Raw genomic sequence first — 26,396 nt, forward strand, 5'->3', positions numbered from 1 at the left:
TTATTTTTTTTATCTATATGGACTAATGTGAATTTTATCTGATTGAATTTATCTTCTTTTATATTTTTTTTGTGGTGATAATTAATGGAAAGAGTTGCACACAAGTGTGTGTAATAAAAAAATAGAATTACCGAATAAACTAATCCCCGTAGAAAACTCTCGTTTTAGTTAATCGATAGTCTCTTCTCTTCGCGGCACATTGCAGCTATTCGAAAGCAACGTCGGGCTAAACATCTGTTCGAACACATCCGGTGCGCATGGGTACGCATGCGGCTCGTCTTTTTGGACGACTTGTGTAACCCATACATTGTTATGTGTGTTGTGTGGTACAGGTGCGCGCAGGAGCTAGCACAGGACCTTGAAATATATATTTTACAGTGAAGATAAGATAAACTCAAATTTAATAGCCAATGAAATTAAAAAAATTTTTTAGTTACAAAAATACTGTTCAGGTATATAAATAAAAATGTCTATTATATAATTAACTATTAATATTTTTATGATACTGAAGTGAGTCGATGTCTAATAATTTTTGAACTTTTTTAAAAATGATAAATTGTAAAAATAAAAATATTTGAAATAATTACACCTGTAGTTTTTAGAATTTTCTACATGTGCATATTTTTATTTTATTTTTTTTTTGCAGTTCAGTCGTTGGAAAAAAAATCCGAAAATTGTTAATTGTCTGCTAACTTCAGGATCACAAGTTAGCCGGCGTCTAATAATTTTTGAATTTTTTTAAAAACGATTAATTGTAAAAATAAAAATATTTGAAAAAATTGCACCTGCAGTTTTTAGAATTTTCTACATGTGCATATTTTTATTTTTTGTTTTTGCACTTCAGTTGAAATAAAAATCCGAAAATTGTTAATTGTCTGCTAACTTTAGGATCGCAAGTTTACTGACGTCTAATAATTTTTGAATTTTTTTAAAAACGATAAATTATAAAAATAAAAAATATTAAAAAAATTGCACCTACAGCTTTTTTAATTTTCTACATATGTATATTTTTAGTTTATTTTTTTTTTGCAATTGATTCGTTGAAAAAAATTGTCAATTGTCTGCTGACTTCAGGATCATATATTTTAAAAAATATAAATTGATAAAATTTTCATTGCGCTTTTGTTGAATAGTATGCAAATTATTCTGATGTTAACACTTGGCTGCAGAGGTAATAACTTTGCATATATTGATACAACTGGAGTAAAACAGTTGCACGAATGGTTACTTAGTACCACATATAAATGTATTGTATATATTTACGTATGATGTTCAATTACACTCCAAACTTTCCTTAACTTGTTTTTCGTTATCTTGATTGAATTATGTCGATAAAATTCCCGTCAAATAATTCTTTATATTCATTTCGCCATTAATATATTACAATAATGTACATTATATAGATACATATCCTTTCAAATATATCATCAATCTAGACAAGGTGTTTTCTTGTATAAAAATAATTTTTTAACTTTATTTAAATTCCCTTGACGTTTTCATTACGAAATTTTTAAAACAAAATTTTATTTTATTATATTTTTAAAACAATAGATATAAGAATAGAGAAACGGCGATACGATTAGATGAGAACCGTTTGCGTGCCTAGATTTTCAAGGTCATTACTGTCCCTTTTACCTCTTACTACACTCGATGAGCAAAGAAATGGAGGCAATCACTAAGGCCTCTCTCTTTCGTAAATTATTATGTCTTCAGAAATATAGGAAACATTAAATAAAACCCAGAAATCACACTTTCAAATTTAAATTTTAAATTTCCCGCTCTTTTTATTTAAAATTTTTTTTCCATTTCATCCTGTAATTTTCATCAAAAAAATTATCTATATACATTCTTACACACATATACTTTTTTTTTTTACTATTATTATTACAAATAATACCTGGATTTGAAATGTTACAAAAGGTATTGCAGTAACAGCCATTAAAATACGTCGTAATTATAAATTATTTTAAATTAGTCATTGTCATAAAGTACAAAGGGTAAATAATCCCTTTTAATTCGATCTGTCTCGCGCATGTGACATAGCTATTGGCTCAGTGGCACGTTGTCACACTTGTGCTGACGCAAAGAGACGTGTGTTACGTCACCATGCAGCCGTACAGAGAGAACGTGTTATGCGTTAGACATAACATACACTCTAGTTTTATTAAATAATTATTTAATAAATGCAGATAAATAAATAAATATATAAATAATAATAATAATTATTATTATTATTATTATGTGAAAAAAATTTATTTTACTTAAATAAAATGAGTAACAATCGTCACTGCGGTTATATTGTTTGATTGTAATACGAGCTTTATTTTATATTACGTAAAAAAAAAAAAAAAAAAAAAAACCACCAGGTATATAATGAAGAGGTAAAACGGAGGTATACAGAAGAGATTGAGAGTCGACATGGCAACGTTGGTTGGTTTATTCCCACTTATTCTTCTCTCATTTTTTTTTTTATTCCACTCTACTCTCGCGTTCGACGCGTATTACGTCTGGCCCTTGTTTGCCGTCATCGTTCCGCGTTGTAGTTGGCATCCTCCTCATCTCATTCGTCGTCTTCTGTACACGTTTGTGTTACTTCACTTGTCATTCAAATTGATGCAATACAACGATATTATTTTTAATGTAAATAATTACTATTGTAGTGGAGTAATAGTAATAAAATAATGGAAAAAATCTATTTATCTGTGTATATATGTAGACGTATATAGATTTATATATATAAAATGAAAGTAAAACAAGCATCGACAATCGTGAGACACCTTCCGGTCAGCTGTCGAACATCAGTCTCTCATAATAGTAGACATACAATCTTGCTTGACAACGAAAAATTACTACGGCTGTTTTAAAAGTTCAAAATATACACCAGAGGGCCCAGTACCTAGACAATGTCATAAATATACTGTAAAAAATTTTTGGAGTGAACGCGGAGTAAATCTAGAGTGCATGACTGTTTATTTAATCTCTTCGGAGTGAAATTTACCCCGAAGAGGAGTTCATTTTAATATTAAAACTCTGAATCGGAGTAAATGCGGATGAAAATCAAATCCTGACCACTCCCAAATCAATCCGTGAAAAAAAAACTCCTTATTTACTCCGTATGTAGAGTGACTTTTTTTAAAACTCCAAAACTCCAAGTGCGCTGTAAAAAATTTGAAGTGAATTCGAAGTGTTCACGGATTTTATTTAAATCCGAGTTCACTCCGTCACTCGGAGTTCCGGATTTTCAAAAAAATTCTCCGCATATGGAGTAAATGGGAAGTTTTTACAGCGAAGTGATTTCGGAGTGACCTGGAGTAGATATACAATCTTGCTTGACGACGAAAAATTACTACGGCTGTTGTAAAAGTTCAAAATACACACCAGAGAGCCCAGTACCTCGACAACATCATAAATATACTGTCAAAAATTTTTGGAGTGAACGCGGAGTAAATCTAGAGGGGATGACTGTTTATTTCATTTCCTCGGAGTGATATTTACTCCGAAGTGGAGTTTATTTTAATATTAAAACTCTGAATCGGAGTAAATGCGGATGGAAATTAAATCCTGATCACTCCAAAATCAATTCGTTAAAAAAAAACTCCCAGTTTACTCCGTATGTAAAGTGACTTTTTTTAAAACTCCAAAATTTCAAGTGCACTGTAAAAAAATTGAAGTGAATTCGATTTTATTTAAATCCGAATTCACTTGGAGTTCCGGATTTTCAAAAAAATTCTCTGCATATGAAGTAAATGGGAAGTTTTTGCAGCGGAGAGATTCGGAGTGATCTGGACTTGATTCTAATCCGTATCCACTCCAATTCGTAGTTTTAATATCAAAATTAATTCCCCTTCGGAGTAAATTTCACTCCAAGGGGAGTAAATAAATAAACAGTCATCCACTCGGAATTTAATCCACGTTCACTCCAAATTTTTACAGTGTGACGGTGAATAAAAATCCGTAATCACTTCGAATTAACTTCAAATTTTTGACAGTAATTGCTTACATTCAAACACCTCACAAAAAGCTGGTCTATAATAAATTTATTTATTATTTTTAATGACTTTCCACTTGACCACAAAATTATGTTACAAGAAAAAGGATTATTTCGTAATTTACGTTAATTGGCTGGAAGATACGTGCGGTTAATTTGCAAGTATACAACAAACGGGGGTGACTCCCTCAAACGCTCGTATATCTTTGCATAATAATAGATCCCGCATCGATCGACCTATTACGCCAGATAGTCTATAAAAAAAAATCTCATCCTGTATTTTTTAACCATTTTCTCTTCACTAATTACACACATAAAATATCTACATACATACATACATACATTTTTAAAAACTATCTATCAATTTATTTTTCAAAACTAACGCACGTGTTATTTACTGCTAAAATGTTTGGATAGTAACGAGCACGAGATCACTCTGATTGAGGTCTAGGTTAAGCGAGACATCGCGTATGATTACAGCAGCACTAAATAATTGTTTGATACAAAGTAACAATGCAACAACTCGTTGCTAGAGAATTTTAAAAAAATCACAAGAAAAGATAAAAAAATAATAAATAAATAACAACGATTAAATTCAAATGATTATATTACATGTATGTTGTAACAAGTATCACATATGTACATATATATACATACATACATATATATATAAATATATGTAGTTAGAGATTTAGAGATTGAAATCGCCATAATCGGTTTTTTTTAAAAGTGAGAATAAAACGATTGATGATTTTTATATTTATATATATATAATATGAAGAGAACGCGGGCGTTGGACGTCGTTGGCTCGCGCGCAAGTCCGCGTTGCCACGATCGCCCTGGCCCACTGACCTATATTGCAACGGCGGGTACAGGTCCCGCATACGAGTCGTTCTGCTGCTCGACCAATACTCGCGGGTAACATAAGCGAGTTAAGTCATATTATCAAAGCTACTTTACTATACATTGATAAACTAGTGTGTGTGTGTGTGTGTGTGAGTGAGTAAGTGAATGTACGAGTGTATTATAGACTTGCAGCCATGCTTAACAGATATATGTCTACATACACTGTATATATTATGCACATCTATACTTATATATTTGTATATATGTTGTTATTACGCGCGAAGACATCTAATCACATTATGTTTCCAAGTTCCTCGTTTACTACACTACTGTAGTATTATAGTGCGCTATGTGTACTGTTTAAATTTATTCAGTCTGCGTATTTTTTTAAAGTTTTACTACGGTTCAATTATGCGGGAAAAATAAAATTTTGTGCGGAAAATCAGTGTGATAAAATAATATGATGTACTGACGTAGAGCATGAGATATTTAGAATAATTAAAAGACATCGAAGATGTTTCAATGGATGTTGAATTATTTTTACTACTGGCAGTGGTGTAAAATAAAAATAAAAAATATATGATACTTATATTTTTTGTGCGGGTGGTAGCAAAATAAAATGGTATTATTGAAGAACCATCATATGACTAACGACATATATGTACTTATTACGCTGCGCGGAAAAAAATGAACGATATAAATTGAGAATTGACGAGTAATATAATGATAAAGTGATCAGTAATTACTGTAATTAAAACGTAAATAATTGTAAGATAAATACTAAAATTTATTGTCTGCAGGAAAAATTACACGGAGATATTATTGTTTGAAGTGCTATGGTGTCATTTTTTTTTTAAGGTGTATACATAAATATTATTAGGCCTCGGGTAATTCCATATTCAGCCGAGTCGAATTCAAATTCAAATTCACAGGTCGGTGACGAGACGAATCAGGGTCGACTATGGTGTCATAGTAAAGTCGGACCATGGTGGCCATTTGACAGAAATTTAAATAAACACGAAAAAATTACTACGGCCATAGTAAAGTTATGATCCTGAAGTCAGTAGACAATTATTAATTTTTGGATTTTTTTTCACCAAATCAATTACAAAAAAAAAAAAAAAAAAAATATGCACATGTAGAAAATTTAAAAAACTACAGGTGCATTTTTTTCAAATATTTCTTTTTTATAGTTTATCGTCAAAAAAAAGAAAATCCAAAAATTATTAGACGTCTGCTGACTTCAGTATCATATAAAGTTTGCAATGATTACAGTAATTTTTCCATATGTTTATTTCAATTTCCGTAAGATGGTCAAGGTCCAGCTTTACTATGACACCATAGGAATTCAAACGATAATAATTTCGTGTAATATTTGAACTTAAAAATTAGCGACACGTATTATAAAATTGATTATTTGAAATTAAAAAATTTCCTGTATTGACACCCAGGTTCCGGGTTACAATTTCAAACCCTAATTTTAGTTTATTTTTTTCTGTGTACTTTTTGTCGTTGCTCGCATCTACATACGTCAAGATGCAGGTGCTTTATTTCTTTAAAAAATCACAAGTAGGCGGTGAAAAAAAAAATTATTAAAAATAGCTCATTTCAAAAGTGAGCTACAGTATTTGTGGTTTTTTTATTGTCATTATTATTATTATTTTAAAGCAGATCGACTTTCTTGCTTATAGTTTCTAATGCTGTTGCAACTCGGGTGTTGATATTCAAAAAAATATTTTAGTCAGTCGAAAAGAAAGTGTTTAATGTTTATTTAAAAGAAATGACGAGGAAAAAATTTTTTAAGTTGAATAATGCAATGGATAATCAGAATTAGTGAATGTATTCAGTCGTGAAGAAAGGAATGAATAAAAAAAAATATATTATAAAAAGAAATAGAAGAAGAAAGTCGAGAAAGCACCAGTAAAAGTGATGAAGCGTAGGGAATGCGTGCTTGCTTGCCTGCTTACTTTACTTGATCCAAATGACGTATGACGTATAATCTCATTGCGTCGAGTTGAGCTGGTCCCAGTGTTTCTCATCCATTTATTATCATATTGGTTGCTATATACTACTAGTAGTATTGGCTTTACTTCTATTTCATCTATCCCCTTCCTCTTCCTCTTTATTTCTTAACTCCCTTCACTTCTTCACTCTTCTTTACTCCACACCGCTTTTATTCTACTCTGGTCTACTGTATTTCATAACGCTTCTTTAAACCATACCATACCATACCATACCATAAAGCAAAGTACTAACTCTTCCTCTTGATTTAACTTCCATTATCTTCACTTTATACTCAACTTTGCTTGTTGTCTCTTTAATTCTCTTTTACACTGTACTATATAACGAGTAGTTTTCACTAACAAGCACAAGGCGGGCTTCGGCATCGATTAAAGTTCCTTGAAACGTCATAAGTTACATTACACGTTGTACTTAAAAAAAAGTATGTTTTAAAACTCAATACTTTAAATTTTCACGCGGAAAAATTTTAAATGACATATTTGTAACAGTAAAAATTTATGATCCTGAAGTTAGCCGACAATTCAAAATTTTCGGATTTTTTTTGCAACAAATAAATTACAAAAAAAAAATCTAAAAATATGTACATGTAGAAAATTAAAAAAACCATAAGTGGAATTTTTTCAAATATTTTTTTTTTTTAATATTTATCGTTTCAAATAAATTTCAAAAATTATTGGACGTCGGCTAACTTCAGTATCACAAAAATTTTGATAGCAATTTACAGATTTTTTTATTTTTCAACGAATAATTGCAAGAAAAAAAAAAAATTAAAAAAATGCACATGTAGAAAATTCAAAAATCTATAGGTGCAATTTTTTAAAATATTTTTTTTTTATAATTTATCGTTTTAAAAAAAGATCCAAAAAATTAGTTCCTTGAAACGTCAAAAATTTTTCGATTGTTTTTTTTCAATTAACGATTAAAAAAAAAAAAAGAAAAATTGCACATGTAGAAAATTAAAAAAACTATAGATGCAATTTTTAAATATATTTTATTTTTTATAATTTATTGTTTTGAAAAGAATCCAAAAATTATGAGACGTCGGTATCATAAAAATTCTGACAATTTTAAAACGAATATTTTTATGATCCTGAAGTTAGCAGACATTTGAAAATTTTTGGATTTTCGTATTCCAACAAATCAATTGTAAAAAAATAAAATAAAAATATGCACATGTAGAAAATTTAAAAAACTACAGGTGCAATTTTTTCAAATATTTTTTTTTTATCTTCTATCGTCTAAAAAAAAATCCAAAAATTATTGAACGTCTGCTAACTTCAGTATCATATATTTTTTTTGTGAGTATGCATAAAAATTTTTATTTATGGTCATGATTAAAATACATTTTTTTTGACGGTCGATTTTATTTTTATCCATTTATTTATTTGCAATAGATAATAATAAATATTATACATGAAAGAAGTATTTTCTTTTTTTTTTGAATGTGTAATAATGTATGGAAGTAAACGCGTGACAAGTCAGTATACATCAGTTCGTTAGGTCTGAATTATCTAGGACAATTTGGTTTTCGTTGCTAAGTGGTGAAGGATATGTGTGTAAGATTACACTCGAGCTGGTGTGCGATAGTGTGTGAGATAAATAAATCAATAGTCCCTTTAATTTTGGTTCATTTTAATATTTATAAATATTCATAGTTGCAAAATATATATTCATAGAAATGAAGGTTTTAAAATTCTAAAAGTTCACACTTCAAACACACGTCAAACAAACATAATAAATTCAAATTTATTAACTACCAAATTGAGAATTTTCATTTATAACTTTCATATTTTTTTATTTAAATGACACCTGACATTTAGACAATGACTTATTAGGAGTTCTTACTTTATGAATAGAAAAATTTATCTTCAAATAATATTTTGAAGTCTTACTTAATGAGAAAGTTTTTTAACATTTAATTCTCATAGATTTATAAAATTGATTACTGATTGACTTAAATCTTAAATTTTACCAAGAAAATTTTAGTTTCCAGTTCATAATTTAAAATTTTTTTCGCGCCAAAAAATTATTTTTTTCTGCGTATTAAAAATGATACTGAAGTTAGCAGACGTCTGACAGTTTTTGAATTTTTTTAAAAACGATTAACTACAAAAAAAAAAATATTTTGAAAAATTGCACCTATAGTTTATTAAATTTTCTACATAAAAAAATCCGAAAATTTGTAACTGTCTGCTAACTTCAGGATCGCGTATTGAAATGATCTTGCAGTTAGCAGACAATCAACAATTTTCGGAATTATTTTCTACACATCAATTACAAAAAGAGAAAAAAACTAAAAAACTGCAGGTGCCATTTTTTGAATATTTTTTTTTTATGATTTATCATTTTTAAAAAAATTCAAAAGTTATTAGACGTCGGCTAACTTCAGGATCATCTATTAAATTGTTTTAAATCAACTGCCTTTTTGTATGAAGTCGCCATTTTTAATTTTACCGCCACCTCAATGTTCTCGCAGAAGAAAAAATATTTTCATTTGAATTTTAATAAAACTTCTCGGTTTTGAATTAAATATGAATTCCATTAAATGAAAAGAAGTACAGTAGTGTAAAAAAAATCTGATCAATTCATTGAGTCTTTTAGAAGACATCGTGTCTAGTCACACGAACCGACTATTCGAAATTCATAAAAATAAACATTGAATTCGACTTTTTATTACGAAGATTTAAAAAAATCGACTTGAAATTATCTCAGGCTTGTTCATTACAACGCTTTTTCTGAAAAAGTGCCTTTGTTATGTTCTACTAGTGCAGTACATAAATCGTAAATGAGATTTACTGTGAGTGAATCAGAGAAAAATTTTAAAATGACAGTAAAACACAACTCAAATCGCGTTTTTTTTAAATACATTTTCCGTTAATTTTAAAGAGTAAGGGGAAATTTTTAAAAATAAATATAATTTGTTAATGTTTTTTTTTTTTAAATTTAATGGATGAATTTGTTAGATAAATTTATGAATAATGTATTTGTGTTTAGACCGAATATTGGAGAATTACAAAACCCATTGGGGTTTAAAATGAATGCAACTACTGGCGGCATCACGAAAAAAAGAAAGAAATCAGATGCCAAGCCTCAGTCACAAATGTAAGTTTAAGTAAACTTTTATTTATGATTATATTATCAATATATATTTTATTTATTCAAATTACCGCTCTTACTTCTTCTCTACTTTAGTAATAAGTGCCTTAATGAAAAGCGACGACGCTTTCAAGAGAACGAGTTCATCGAGGAGCTTGCCGTACTGATTTCCTCTACGGACATGAGCTCTGGCAAGACGGATAAGTGTCAAATTCTTCAAAGAACAGTTGATCAGGTATATGAATATTTTATATTAATTTAAATAAATTATTTATGCAATAAATGGTCAATATGTCGGATAAGTTTAAGTCTAGGGAAAAAAAAAATTTGTCTTTAATATTTAAATAGAGAATTTAATTAAGTGAGGATGTATATTTGTGTGCTTGTAAATCTACAATTGTGTACTTGATTTAATTTAATAACTTGAATTTAAAGTGTTTGGATGATACGGGCGAGTGAAGGTTGTCCGTAAATTCTTATTAAACTGTTTAGAGCAGGAAGAAAAAATATTTATGAATTAATCATCATATTATTTTTTTTTCGTGTCCATTATAGAACACTTACCAGATCACTTCGGTATCCGTTTTTTTTTCTACGGAAGTTTAATATTTTTTGAAAAATTAGACTTATTGTCATTAAATGCATTTAGGTAAGAGTACCAGTACCCAGCCGGTCATATACTTTGACATTGGCTCAAAATATATATAGAAATAATTTAACATGAGGTGGCTGGCTATTAGTTTGGGGCTGGGTACTGGTGCTCTTATCCTATATTTCCTAAGAATCTAATTAAGGATTCTGAAGACATATTCCCGCTCATTTTTGAATTTGAAATTCAAAAAATTTAACATACCGCGTTATCGCCTATATTTTTTTATAGAAAATTATTTTTTATAACTGGAATTTGACTTTTTTGAGAAGTTTAAGTCAACTAAACTAAAACGAAGTAAAATTTGACTTTTTTAACTAAAATGGATGCTAACTTGACATACTCAGTATCCATTCAAGTGAAAAAAGTAAAATTTTTCTTTTTCAATTTAACTGACTTAAATTTCACTCAAAAAAATCAAATTTAAGATATTTTTAGACCCGGAATACATTTTTTATTTTCTTTGAAAAATTATTAATGACATCCCTGGTGGAAATTTTTCGGACTTTTCTCTGAAAAAGTCTTTAGAACTTTAGAAGTGAGTTTTTCAGAGAAAATTCCGAAAAATTTCCACCGGGGATAACTTAACTATTAATTGCCATAGAGTTCAGACTTAACTTGACTATTAAAAAAAAAATTATTAATAAAATATATTATTAAATGTTCAATAAAAAATAAACTTATATATAACGAGAATAATAAATTTTATTGATTGCAATAAATTTTTATATTTGATAGTGATGTTAAAATTTAAGCTCGGATTCACCAGATTGATCTACTGAATACTTTAACCGTAAGCTGTTCACTTTTACGACTTTTTCATTAAATTAATTTATTTTCAACTAAAGTTCAATTCATATCAAGTAATAAAATTAAATATATAAATACTTTATTATTAATTTTTAAAAACTTTTCTAAAATAGAATTTTATTGCCGCCGACACTTGATTATAAAAATACTACTTATGATAAAGTAGTTTTTTTGATTTATATTAAAGGGCATTACATTAAAAACTTAATTGATTTTATAACTCATAATTACCTATAGTTGTATTCTACTAAAAACATTTTTAAATTATTACTCGGATTGAGAGATTAGTCATACTTATATTTCGTTTTAATTTGTCTTGTTTTTTGTTGCTATGATAGAATTTATAAAAATATATATATTGTTATCAGCTCGGCCATTTTGTTTTAAGTTATAGCCAATAATATATTGACAAGTTAAATTTTTTATTTTTCATGGAATTTGGAATTTACTTAATGACTTTTATTCGTTTGTCTCATAGTAACAGCAATTTTTTAAATTAATAGAATTACTTGTTTTCTACTAATTAATTTTTAAAAATCAAAACTATTGGCCTCCCCCTTTTATAAGAACTCTAAAATATTTTTATCTATGAAACTAAAAAGATAAACGTGTGATTGGTAATCAAAGGTAACAATTAAGATAATAACTGTTTAATTAATGGCCATTTATTTTATTCGCTCATATAATTGGACGATTTATGAAATTTCAAAATAAAAGTGTACCAATAAGAAGTCATAGATATAAAGTATAAAGAAATAAAAAAGTCATTCAATTGAAATTTTTTCAAATTTTTTATGTACCTGAAGATCGGATCGTTTTTTACTTTCAAATTTTTTTTTTTGTTGCGCAAAAAACGCTCCGATCTTCAGGTACATATTTGTTATACATTTCGGAGTTTATATTATACTCTAATTATGAAATTAGTCATTCAAAATTTTTTTAAAAATAAAACCGAAGTAATTTTGAAATTTGAAATGAACGAGCGGCTGACAAGTTTTTAAAACTCAAAGGTATTTTTTTTTTTTGCATACAATTTTTTTTTTCTTATCTTTAGAACAAATATTTTATAAAAAAAAATTTGTGTAAAAAAACGATAACGGACTTTGTTAAGAATTCTCTGAAGTTTACGAAATTGTAAATAATTTTTTACAAAACTGTAATTTTGTTTTGATATTCGATAGCGCAAAAAAATCATAGCAAAAAACTTGTAAACAAATCAAATCGTAGATGAATATTGAACTCATCTGACACGAAAATTTATCAAAACAGAATTTACTGCGTATACTTTTTTTTAAATTTATGTTAATTATGAAAATTGATTTTTTGTGGTTTTTTTTATCATCTCTAGGCAACAGTTAGGAAACAAAAAACTTCGATTCAAAAATAGACACTAGACTTCAAACTTTTTTTATTAATTTTTATACACAAATTTAGAATTCGATATTCAGTCAATCAGTAACGAAATTTAGATTTCTTATATCAAAGCTAATTATACTTTTTAATTAAGTAACAGAATTATATTGTTTTGAATAAATTTATAATGTGAATAAAATACGAATCCCTAATAAGGAATTATGTCAGAGTTGTCATGTATTAACTAAATGAATAAAAAAAATAGAGATAAAAAAAAGTAAATAAATAAAAATTCTCATTATGATAATTTGTGAATTTCAATTTTAATTGTTTGTTTTTATTACACGAGCGTTTGAGATGTGAACTTTTAGATTTTTGAATTAGTTCGTTCGAATTTTTGAATTACCCGCGTAATTTTAAAATAGAGAAAAAAAGGAATTCTAGTTTTTGAACGGATTGGACTGTCGAGTGTTTAAAAATTAATTTCAATTGGTGACAGTTCGAGCAAATCATTGATAAAAAATAAAAATTTTTATAAATTCCTCAAATAATTCGCGATATATCTGAAGGTCCATAAAGTCAACCATTTTTTCAATTTAATTATAAGATCTATTGATTTTGACTTTTCCGAATGTCTGACTTTTGCCCTACACTACAAATTAAGACATTAATTTAAATTTGATGAATATCTGCAAAAATTAACGAGTATTAGTAATAAAATGTAAGGCCGTTATAGAGAGAGTTGAGAGGCCAAACAAAATACGCCCGTAATTTGGTCGATGATGTCGGAAGGTATTCAACTACAAAAACATTAAGAGTTCAAGAGAAATGATTAAGCACTTTTCAAAGTCCATTTGTACCATTTTTTTCATCTTTCTCACATTTACTTTCAATTTACGATCCTTGTTGTCATAACGTAAAATACATAACATTCGCAATGTATGTAAGCAAAATTGAGTATGATGTAAGTAAAATTGGACATGATAAATTATTAGTCATCAAGTTAGATACTGAATTGATCATAAAATTAGGATATGAATTTGCGGTAAATTAAATGTTGTGACCATCAGGTAATTCATGATTAAGTTGATGCAGAGTTTCAGTTTGTAAATTTATATTTTGTGTGCTAGTGTGTTATGCGTGTTATGTGTGCCTGTGTGCATTGCTCTGCACTATGTTTTAAAAGCGGCAACGTCGCCAGGCCCGTTTGTCGGACTCTGTGGGAGTCACCGACTTCTCGAGGCCACGCGTTAATTCACATTGAGATTACGACGCGATCTATCGGCGCCGGGAAATATAAACTCAAGGACGTTTTTCTCAGCGACCGTGAACTCAGCCGATAATAGAAAACTTTCATTTTAATATATATCATACTCATTTTATTTCATGTACACTTTACTCAGTACTTACTCACTGCATTACGCTATTTTTCGTCTCATTCTATTCAATAATTAACGATACTTCAATTAACTGACGTCTATTAACTTTTGAATTTTTCTAAAAACGGCAATTGAGAAAAAAAAAATATTTCAAAAAATTGCACTTGTAGTTTTTTTAATTTTCTACATGTGCAATTTTTTTTTTTTTTTTTTTTATAAATTTAATTGCTGAAAATAAAATTCAAAAATTCTTAATTGTCTGCTAACTTCAGAATCATATTTTGCCGGCATCTAATAATTTTGGGAGGTTTTTCAAAGCGATAAATTTAAAAAAAATTTATTTTGAAAAATTGCATCTATAGATTTTTTAATTTCCTACATGTGAATATTTTAAAATTTTTTTTTGGATAATTGATTTGATGACAGAAAAATCTAAAAATAGTTAATTGTCTATTAACTTCAGGATCATAATAATAATTTTTTTTTTATTTCATTGAACACGAAAAGTTATTTGGGGACATTTTTTATTGGCCAATGATTAAAATTAATTAGGACTCAATAAATGTGTAATCTAAAGCGAAATCTTGATGAAGTTGCTGAGAGGCTTGTCCTGTTTACCCACTGAAAATATTTATTTATGGTTTGACAGCAGGTTTCTGAAGAAAAAAAAGGAACGAAATCTTAATTTTTGAATCTCAGGGATTTCAAAATTGAAAAACGATAGGGTCCGTGTGCTAAGCCGACAGTTACTTTCGGTGGGACTGCGGCTAATTTTTTTTTCAATTTTTTTTCTTTGCAAACCCTAATAACTTTGTCGAAAATTTAGGTTTGGCTATAAATATATATTTTTTTTCACTAACCCGTCGTCAAATCTATAAATAAGTAAAAAAAAGTCAACCCTCTAAAGCCAGGAAAAAAAATTCCCTAAAAAAAGGGTAAATCTCATTGATACCAATATTGGAATTTATTTCGTACAACTTCTAATTATTTAACTCTAAAATTTATTTATATAAATATATATTTATTACACTATGAAAATTAGAAGTTAATTCGTAGTAATTAAGGATTTTATTTAAATATAACAACTTTTTTTCCCGGGACTGTCAAAATTATTTAAATTTCTCTCCTCGTACTTCCATTGAAAAATAAAAAATAATTTTCTAATACTTTCCTAAATTTCAATAAGATTTTTATAAAAAAACTGCAACGTATATTTTATTAGCAATATAACTTTGCTCTTATACTCGCGAATTTTTATTCCAACCAAAAATTCCGAATCTACTTCGAATTTAGAGTTCCGGAGTTTAAAAAAAAATTACTCAGGATACGGAGTAAATAAGGAGTTTGTTTTTTCAGCAGAGTAATTTCGGATTTAATCCGCATTCACTCCGAAAATGTTTTACACTGCACGTAATATTAAATCATGATCCTGAAGTTAACAGACGATTATCAATTTCCTGATTTTTTTCAACAAATCAATTACAAGAAAGAAAAAAAAAAAAAACTACGCATGTAGAAAATTGGAAGAACTACAGGTGCAATTTTTTCAAATATTTTTTTTTTATGGTTTATCGTCTATACAAAATTCAAAAATTATTAGACGTCTGCTAACTTCAGTATCATAAAAATTTACGATCCTGAAGTCAGCAGACAATTAAAAATTTTTTGATTTTTTTTGAACAATTAAATTTGAAAAAAAAAAAAAAACTAAAAATATGCACATGTAGAAAATTAAAAATACTATAAGTGCAATTTTTTGAAATATTTTTTTTTTCATAGTTTCTCGCTCAAAAAAACTCCCAAAATTATTAGACGTCGGCTAACTTCAGTATCATAAAAATTTACATAAATTTTTTTTTACTACTTGTTATTAAATTTTTTTTTAAATAAATTTTTGACACTTCAACAATGACCCTATTGATATTTAAAAATAAATTATTACAATAAATCATTTATAGTACAAAGTAAAAAAAAAAATGTATGTTATAAATCCGACTGATTACAGTCTTTATCAGATACTCTTTATATTTGTCATTAATTATATATAATTTAGGTGAAAAGAAAACAAAAAAAAAAGAAAGATCAGCTGAATAATTAATGAAATATTTATTACAAACTAATATGATAAAAATCTTAAACAAGTTGAACTTTGTGTTTAAACTGTTTTAAATAACCAACGAACAAAGATATATAGATAATAAATGCAAGTATTGAGTACATTGTCATCAAAAGCTATCCCGATAACTCACTGCTCACATTATACACTTTTATCACAAGTATATTGTTGAATAGATAACTAAAACGATGTCGTCATTAATTAGTTGTATTGTATGAGTAAATAAATTAATAAGTAAATACAAAAAAATGACTTTCTCAGAAAAATAAAAAATTTGTTAAAACTTTTACTTAATTTCTTTTTATCTATTACTCACTACCATTAAATCTGATAATTATTTTTTTTTAGATTCAGCATTTACAGAGACAAGAAGGCAATAATAGTCATGCAGTTCAACAGGGCGAAGTCTCCTCCTCGAATCCTAATATATTATCTAATGATCAAGTTGGACCCATTTTACTCGAGGTAAGTTTGCTAACAAACGCATCCAGGTAATAAATAAATGATCCTGTAGTTAATAGACAATTTAAAATTTTCGGATTTCTTTTTCAACGAATCAATAAAAAAAAAAAAAAAAAACTAAAAAAATGCACATGTAGGAAATTAAAAAAACTATAGGTGCAATTTTTTAAAATTTTTTTTTTTTTACAATTCATGGTTTTGAAAAAATCCAAAAATTATTAGACGTCGGCTGACTCCAGTATCATCAATAAAAATTTATTTTTTTTAAATCCTACTGATAGTCGACATGGGACAAAAATTAAGACAGTTTAAGAGTTAAGTTATTTTTAAATAATTAATTAATTTGAAAATAAATAAATAAACAGACCCAGTTTTTATTTTTTACGTCAATTTGGTTTCAAAATCTATTAACTTATCATATCACGATTTCTATTAGCCCCCATTAGTGACACTAATGATGAAACGATATCTCATAGCCAAAGTATTTAATGTGACGTTACATACTTATGTTATTATTATAATAATATCTTAAAAAATATTTTTTTTTGGATATTGTTATAATTACTTTAGATAAACAGAAAAAAAAAATACGTGGAACGACTTAGTAGACATTTAGTATACTTTCGTTCGTTGCAGCCAATGCAACATATTTTAATGTTTCACAGGCTTTGGACGGTTTTCTATTCGTCGTGAACACGGAGGGTCGCGTGGAATTTGTAACAGACAATATACAACAGTATATAAATTACACCAAGGAAGATGTGCTCGGGAAGGATATTTATAATATTATTCATCACGGTGATCATCAAGCCTTTATGCCCAGCTTAATGCCCATGTCAATAGGTCAGAACTATTTCTTACTTCTTACTTTCTTTAATTACTCTTACGCAGTAACAAAATTTCTGGTAAAATCAATGTAATCTGTGTTAGAAAACGTCCATGCAATTTTTGTGTTATTTTTTAACACAGACTAGTTGTGAAGTTAAACAAAATTTTTGTTCAAATTTAAACAAAAGTCGGGTAAGACAGGAAGTAAATTCAAAATTTTGTAAATGTCAGTGGCGACACAAAAAAAAATTGTTAACTTTTACAATTTATTTTTTGTACCATAAGAAAATTTTTCATGTTGGAATGAAGATAAAAATTTTATTATCACTAGAAAAAATTTCTTGGCTACAGGAAATTTTTATTTTTAATTCATAATGCGAAAATTTCTTGGGACGAGTAAAAATTTTTTGCGTCAAAATTTTGATAGTAAATAAAAGTGAAATTTGTTAATTTAACACAGACCGTTTTTAACACATATACAAAATATTTTTTACTGTGTACATATTTTCTATTTTTTTTCTCTCGAAGTTATAAATAAATTATTGTATCGGGTAGAGGTACCATTTGTGGCCAGTGCTCCATTTTTGAACATTTAATACTTTATTTTAATTAATGAAAAAGTGTAAAATAAAATTACCATTTGAATAGTGGGATAAAAAGTATCTTTGAAAACATCTTAGTAATTGATTATGTCATTGCGTCTTTTACCGGCATTTTATTTAAATTTTTCAAAGTTTAAAACTGGCCAAAAATGGTACTGCTACCCCAGGTCTTATATTTTTTATTAATGAATTTATTTTGTTAATTATAGGATGGACGAGCGAGCCTCAAGTACAGTCAAGAAACCGAACATTTAACTGTCGTTTTTTAGTTAAGCCACCAGATGATCAAGAAGAATCTATTGAAGAAAAACAGCAACGTATATCTAAATATGAATCGATGCAAATATGCTCTGCTATACTTCCAAATACAAATGATCATTTAGATAATAATGATGTTACATCAGAATCATCTGATATCGGTCCATGCGTAATGTGCGTTGCACGTAGAATTTCATACGTCGAAAAACCCTCAAACGCTGCTTCAATACAGCAGTTTACACTTAAATTGGATACTACTGGACGTATTATTAATGTTGATACCAGTTGGCTTTCATCCTCTTATACTCAGTACATAAAAAAGGTATTTTTATTTTAATTACTATTTTTAAAATACATATTCTACCTTTAGAGTAGTTCGTAGGTCATGATTTTAATGTCGCGAAAATATCTTATGACATTTAAAAATTACTGACAGTAAAGACTATTGATGTTATTACTTTATATATTTTTTACCTCAATCTGAACATTACGTTCAGTGTAAGCACTTCTATTACGGTGGTAATTTAATACAACGTTTGACAGTAAATATTTTTACTTTGTGATTACGTGATAAATTTTTACTTAAGTTGTTTACGTCCATAGTATAACTCTAATTAATTAACAGGAAATAAGGACACTTATATATGTGCAATTATTTTTTTATTTTTGCCAACGTTTTTAAAAAAAATTATCACTAAAAATACACAATTTGTTGACAAGTCTGTAAATTTTAATATTTGGTAACTACAAGTTTTATAAATTTTTATGACGTTTAAAATAATTTTTTAAAACAATTGTAGAGCAGGAAGTCACAAAGTGACGAAACAGCAAAAAATACAAATAGTATATTACACGCCTAGGGTGGAAAGTAAGGCATTACAAGCCGCGTGTAAAATTTTTCGAGTCAGCAACAATTTTTAGTTCCACCATGATATCTCCCCACGACAAAATCTCTCCAAGACAAAATCTGTTGAACACGATCTCTATAATCGAGATCTTATGATAATCTATGTAATTATAATGATTTCTACACTTACGACTGGAATCGTATTCAAGTTTTTTTCACATTTTATGTGTATATCATAAATAAATATAATGTGTTACACATACATGTATGAAATCATGGGAAATCCCCAGCCCAAATTTGACATCATCGTCAATTGCAAGAACTGGACATAAAATCACTGAACGTCAAATTTTTGAAGTGATAGTATGGCCATCAGAGATTGGACTGATGAAAATAATTTTAGAAATTTTATCCTGGAGAGATTTAGCCAAGGAGATTTTGTCGGGGAGATAAAGTCGTGTTACCCAATTTTTCACCAGATCTGTACCTGAAAGTTTAAATTTTTGCCTCTGTTGTAGGAAGAATTTCTCATAAAAAAAAAAATCGACTTTCTTCCCTTTAAACAGGATAAGAATTTAAACTTTCAGTGCAGGTATGGAAAAATAATTGCACATATAAGTGTCCTTATTTCCGTTAATTATTTCATTGACCTCCGTAAAAATTTATTTGAAAAATTATTGTTGTCATTTGAATAATTAAATTGCAGGAGGAGCTCATTGGAACTAACGTACAAGATTTGTGTCACCCGAACGATCTTAGCAAATTTACTGTACATTTAAAGGACACACTTCAACGTGGTGAAGGTGAAACTTCTATGTACCAGCTGCGTGTCGGCCCGGAAACGTTCGTAAACGTTCAAACAAAATCGAAAATATTTGGAGCAAACCCTTCGAATATAAACGAAACTGATTTCATTATGTCTACTTATTCTATTATTGGGTAAGTGACAAAATACTTATTTTTATAATCTCAACTCTTTCCCCATAATCCTGAGCCTGTTTTTCAAAAACCATCCAATCATTTTATTATTTTAATTAACATAAAAACTAACCATTACCCTAATACTCAAGAAATGGGACAAAAATTACATACGTTATTAATACTGCTTACATTCATTTAAAATCGTACGCATTTCCTCATTTTGAATCCCCGTAGCAATTATATGCACTGTCTTGTTTATTTATTTTTTTTTCGGTGTTGGAGATCTGGCCACTCTTAAGTATAATTAAATAATAAACAATTTCACTCAGGGATTATTTATTTATTTGTTATTTTTTTTTTAATTATACATATAAACAATAACACATTCACGTTTTTAAAAATTAAATTAATCATTAATCGTTCCTATGTTTAATTAATCCCATTCATATCATGCTTAAACTTTGAGTTTTATCGGCAATCACAAATAATAATGAGATCCTCACAATTAACCCAGATTTAATAAATTAATTTAAGTCACTATTAAGTTGTGAATATTTAAAAAAAATAGAATTTTAAACTTTGAGATTTTACCGTAGCAATAGTTAGTGTTGTTTTATTTTAAAAAGTTAAATCTCATATTTATATATTTTATGTTGTCCACGATAGAGACAATGACTTAACGCCTAACGAGGGTGGTCAGCTTTCCAATAGCAAAGTGTGCTCAGGACACTCTAGTAATCATTGTGCAAATAATAGTAGTAATAATAACGGTAATAATAACAATAATGTGGGTGGTCCATTAATGTCCGTGGCTCATGTGAACGGTCAAGTGAGTGGTATGAGCGCTCGTACGACAAATAATCAAAGTGTTCCCTTTGGTACAACGACGACAACAACAGCAACAACAACTACGACAACAACAAGTGATTCTTGTAATCCACTCGGGCCTGCAACAACAAACAATCCATTTAATCATTTTTCAAATGTGGATTTGGAACTTGAATTTTTTCCAAATTCCTCATGGGAATTGGATAGCAGCAGTGGTTGTGCTGATAATATTAGGCCCGAGTCAAGAAATACTGGCCCGTCAAACTCACGACCACCTTCCCAGCCAGCCCCATCATCAAGTCCTCAAGCAGCGTTCACCTCAAACTCCACGGTGACGTCGCACTGCAGTCCTTTAAGAGCTTACAGCCCAACAACAATGATTGCCGTACACTCCTTCAGTAATTCCTTTCCCTTCAGTCCTCTTCAGGATTCTCCAACGTCTTTGCTCAGCGTACCAGGTGTCACTGCTAACGGCGGCAATTCCAGTGCCAGCGCCAGTACTAGCGCAGGTCCTGTTTCCGGAACATCAATCGGCAAAGATGTCAGAGGATGTTCAACGCCAAGTAGTCATGGTATTGAATCTATCGGATCAACAGCAACTACATCGTCTATCGGCGGTGCGTCAACGTCGTCAACACTGTCACCAACAGGATCAACGACAATTACCTCAATGACGTCTGTGACTGGTACCTCACCTGGTTCATCGGCGTCGACGACTATCATGTCGTCTCTAACGGGCACGATGAGTGTTACTCAATCAATCCCATCAACTACGACAGCCAGCAGTTCAAATGCTGCTACACCTGTGTCAATGTCTGCTTCAAATATTGGCGTAAATACACCGAGTAATTTAATGACATCCGCCGAGTCTCAAAGTAGTTTAAGTTCATCTGGTGACTCCGGTAGACTTAGGAATTTATTAACCAGAAATCATGTTAGCAATGATGATACTCAGGACAGCAGCAACAATGACTCGGAAAACCAAAATGATCATAGGATATTGAAAATATTATTAAATCAACAAGATGAGGATGATTATCATTCGGAGCACAGTGCTAAGGTGAGATCAAACACTGGGATTGCACCGAAACCCGCTGCTGAGCATTCAAAATCACTTGGAAACAATATGCTGCTGCAGGTAATTTTATATTTCAATTCTATTTTATACTAAAATTAATATGAGTAATGATACAGACTCATAGTGTCGTGTTTTATGACTCAAGTTATTTGCTGACGTTTATTTTATAATGCGCGGTAAAAGCGCTTCCGTCAGTTACACATACACGTGCAACTCGACGTTAATTAAATCTATTGTCATATTACACGGTCGCACAATTAAATTTAACCAACAGTTTAACTACGAAATATTTTATTTAAATATTGCGACGAATTTTATTAATATTTTTTTTTTTTTTTTTCCATTTACTTGAAGCTGCTGAATGAAAAAAATGATGAAGATGACGAAACACGAGCAGGTTCGAAGAAACAAAATGAACTTCTTCAGCAACTACTGAAGGAATCAGATGACGAACGAAAAATGCAGCAAGAGCAGAAGGTAAAAAATATATTTATGATTAATAAATTAAATAATTAATTAAAATATTTATTTGTTAATTATTTACAATTGGGTTTTTTTAAATTATTTAATAGAGTCGTGATGATGATTCATTGCTGAGAAGTCTTGGGTTCAAATCATCCGCTCCATCGTCATCTCAATCAAATGACCACGGCCACGGTAGTGCATCGCAAGCTGGTGGCCTAAAGAGGCCTTGTGAAGACGGGGATTTACATATGTCTGCTAAAAGATCAATGGATAATTCCCATCAAGTATCTTCATCGGGCAGCAGTCGCGCTACGAATCACGCGACAAGTAAGCTATGGGAGAAAAACAAAATGTTGGCGTCTCTCCTGGCAAAAGAGCCTTCTCAGCCAACTACTATCCCACCAATCCCTGCATCTGTGATATCGGCAACTCCACAGGTACAACACTAATTTATAAATATATATACATACACATATATATTAGACTGAGCCAAATAAAATGAGATTTCTGATTTAAAAAATATGGGAGAAATTTTTTTTTGATTGAAATTTTATAACTCGTTAACGGATCAACAAATTGAAACGACCATAACATATTTTTGTGGAGAATTAAATGCTCTACAAAAAAGGTCTCTTATAATTTTTTGATAAATATAACCATTCTAAAGTTATTTAAGCTTGTATTCAAATTTATGATGAATTTCTTTTCTTTTTTTATTTTTCCAGCAAAACTATCAGTCTCTTCGCAAAATGTCATAGAGCCTCTCTTCTAGATCATTTTTTTTTTGCAATTAAAATATGTAATTTCAAATTTTTTAATCTCACAATTCGAAAGTTACAGGTTTTACAAATTAATCATTTAAGAAAAAAACTGAAATTTAAAAAAAAAAGTAATTTTTGAAGGGTTAGTTTTTTCAAAAAAATATAAGAGACCTTTTTTGTAGAGCATTCGATTCTCTACAAAAAGATGTTATGGTCGTTTCAATTTATTGATCCATTAACGAGTTATAAAATTTCAAAGTTAAAAAAGAATTTTCCCGCGTTTTGTAATTGAGTTCGAGGGCTCAATTTGGTACCCAATTTTTTTTTATAGATTCAGTAATTTTCCTATGGGACAGAAAAAATTATTGATTTCATTTGACAGTCTAATATATATATACACATATATACATAATTGTCGTAAGACTATAACAAAGAGCTCTTTGTGTTACATGAATCTTTATATATGCGCATGAGTACTATTTTTTGTTTTTTGATGCGTAGGATAAATTGCCACGCGTTGCCGACCGATTAAAGCAACAACAGCAGCAACAGCCATGGACGGGAAGTGGAATGCAATCTGTTGGAAGTACTGCAACCACTACTGTTGCTACCTCGGCTCGTACACCCCTTCAAAATCAATCGAGACATCTACCTCGCCAACCAACCAATATCTACCTCAATCAAATGCTAAGTCACGTTAGTAATTAATTTTCTTAGATTACCTCTAATTATTATTATTTTATTTTTACTTATATCATATTCTCATATAAAATTAGACCGGATATATATTAATTTACTGGTTTAAACATTACTTGGAACTGGCGACGTGTAATTCTACATTACTTTTTTTTTCCACTATTTATCATTTATTGTATCACTTTTATTATTATCATTGAAATCTCTTTGTATACAAAAATTATTTGGTGTTACTATCCGATTACCATCACAGACTTTTATTTAAAATATACAAAGAGAAATAATTGCTCAGTCAATGAGTCATAGTGATTTTATTATATTTTAATTTGTTTATTGTTAATAAATTTTTCAACTGTCATTTCGTATTAAAATTTGAAATCATTACACCCTTTGCGGAAAATCAGTGAAATTATTTTAATTTCACAGTGTTAGCATCCAGTGTCCGATCATATATATATTTGTATGTCTATAATTACTAAATTTTACTGAATATATATTTACAAATACGTGGAGTGATCGGGTATTAGTTCTCTGATCGGGTACTAGTTCCCTGGTCGGGTACTAGTTCCCTGGTCGGTTATTAGTTTCCTGATCAGGCATTAGCTCCTTAATCAGGTACAAGTTCCTTGATCAGGTACTTGTTCTCTAATCAGGTACTAGTTCCCTGATCGGGTATTAGTTCCCTAATCAGGTACTAGATATTTTATCTTAGTATTGTTAATTTTAAATTGAGTTAATTAAAATTTATAAATTGTGTAGGTTTTACTTGAAATAATAACTTACTACACTTGATATCAAATGAAAAAAAATATAATAACTGTCCTGATAGTCACACTTTCTCATCAAAAACTTGCTCAGTGTTTTTAGCCAAGTTAACATCAAATTCTGTTCCAAGTTTTGATTGTAATACTAATACAATATAAACTACAGGTGGACGGTAATCTACAGCCGCAATAGTAATGCGTAAACTCAGAAAATTGCGTTCAAGTTGCGGAAAGACTTGAGGATCAAAAGTTGATTTAAATCTGATCAAAATTGACTCCAAGTTACCGTAAAAAAATTATTTGTACCATAAAGTTCTTTCAGTCAACTTGACTGTTATTTCGGTTGTAGATTTCCGTCATCGAAAGAAAAATGGCTGTCAGGTGGTAAATAGAAAAATGTGGCAATTAACATAAAATCATTTTACCGACAGAACAGGCGGTCAGGAAAAAAGTTTAATTATTTCGAGACTAGTATCAGTTATTTATTATTTTAAAAGTATTCTTTGATAAACTTTTTTGTCGTAATTTTTAATTTAAGATTAAGTGTCAATTAACTTGTTGACTTATGGCAATATCAATCTGAGTAGTTTTTAAATTATACAGGGTGATTCAGAATTACCTTCACAGCGGAAAAATTTGAATAGAGGAGACGATTCTGAGCATAAAGTTCCTTAGCCATTTTTCAAAATTCTCAATAGTTTTTGAGTTATTTAAAATCTAAATTGACCAATCAAAGACATGCTTTGAGATTTAAAAAAAAATAAAAAGAATAATAAAAAAGTTTGGCAACGCCGCAACAGTAAACTTCAAGTTATACACTATTTATTTAATTTAAAAAGTTCGATTTGTCACAAAAGAGAAACAAAACACACAATTACAACATAAAATATATTCGTATATTTTGTTTTATCTTTTCTCTTTTTATAGAAAGAATTATTAATGGAAAATAATGCTTTTATTAAAAATAAAGCTTTTGGAAATTCGACAAAACAAAAATTACAGATTTTTAATTATATGATGAGCAACCCAGATTAAAAAAAGAAATTTGAAAACTAATTGAATTATGTTTTACCAGAATAGAAGCAATTTCAAATAGACAAATATATAGATACACATTATTTTAAAATCTTTTATTCCGCTTGCTCTGTCTCGCTCAAGACTTTGCTAAGCGCTCATTGTACGTCATACAAAACATATTTGTAAAGATCTCGCGGATTGTCTTGTTAAACATCATCCAAGTGATCTTTCTCGGCGATTAGCTATCTGACTATCTCGCTAACGATCTTGCTGGTGATCTTTCTTAGAATTTTGCTGGTGATCTTGCTGATGGTCTTGCTGAGGGTCTAGGTGGTGGTCTTGCTGATGGTCTTGCTGGTGGTCTTGCTGATGGTCTCGCTGGTGGTGTGGTCTTGCTGGTGGTCTTGCTGGTGGTCTTGCTGGTGGTCTTGCTGGTGGTCTTGCTGGTGGTCTTGCTGGTGGTCTTGCTGGTGGTCTTGCTGGCGGTCTTGCTGGAGGTCTTGCTGGAGGCCTTGCTGGTGGTCTTGCTGAAGATCTTGCTGATGGTCTCGCTGGTGATCTTTCTGATGGTCTTGCTGAAGGTCCTGCTAGTGATCTTTCTGGTGGTCCT

At 29.5% G+C, this 26,396-nt stretch overlaps 1 protein-coding gene across 7 annotated transcripts in view; it reads left to right on the forward strand.

Moving 5' to 3' along the window:
- The window catches only part of LOC130668994 (nuclear receptor coactivator 2), a 56,776-nt gene that overhangs the window by 13,658 nt on the left and 16,722 nt on the right, over positions 1-26,396 (forward strand). For 5 of the 7 annotated variants that reach the window (XM_057471620.1, XM_057471621.1, XM_057471619.1 and 2 more), the window contains 10 exons: positions 9,851-9,958; positions 10,049-10,187; positions 16,608-16,724; positions 17,387-17,564; positions 18,361-18,731; positions 19,963-20,195; positions 20,844-22,143; positions 22,438-22,560; positions 22,656-22,985; positions 23,811-24,005. In XM_057471620.1, the coding sequence (XP_057327603.1) occupies positions 9,891-9,958; positions 10,049-10,187; positions 16,608-16,724; positions 17,387-17,564; positions 18,361-18,731; positions 19,963-20,195; positions 20,844-22,143; positions 22,438-22,560; positions 22,656-22,985; positions 23,811-24,005 (3,054 nt within the window). In that variant the 5' untranslated portion in view covers positions 9,851-9,890. Of the gene's footprint in view, positions 1-9,850; positions 9,959-10,048; positions 10,188-16,607; positions 16,725-17,357; positions 17,565-18,360; positions 18,732-19,962; positions 20,196-20,843; positions 22,144-22,437; positions 22,561-22,655; positions 22,986-23,810; positions 24,006-26,396 lie in introns of all 7 variants that reach the window. The other 2 variants (XM_057471625.1, XM_057471624.1) reach the window with 2 other exon arrangements.

The sequence above is a fragment of the Microplitis mediator genome, chromosome 5 (assembly GCF_029852145.1).
Source record: "Microplitis mediator isolate UGA2020A chromosome 5, iyMicMedi2.1, whole genome shotgun sequence".
Lineage (NCBI taxonomy): Eukaryota > Metazoa > Arthropoda > Insecta > Hymenoptera > Braconidae > Microplitis > Microplitis mediator.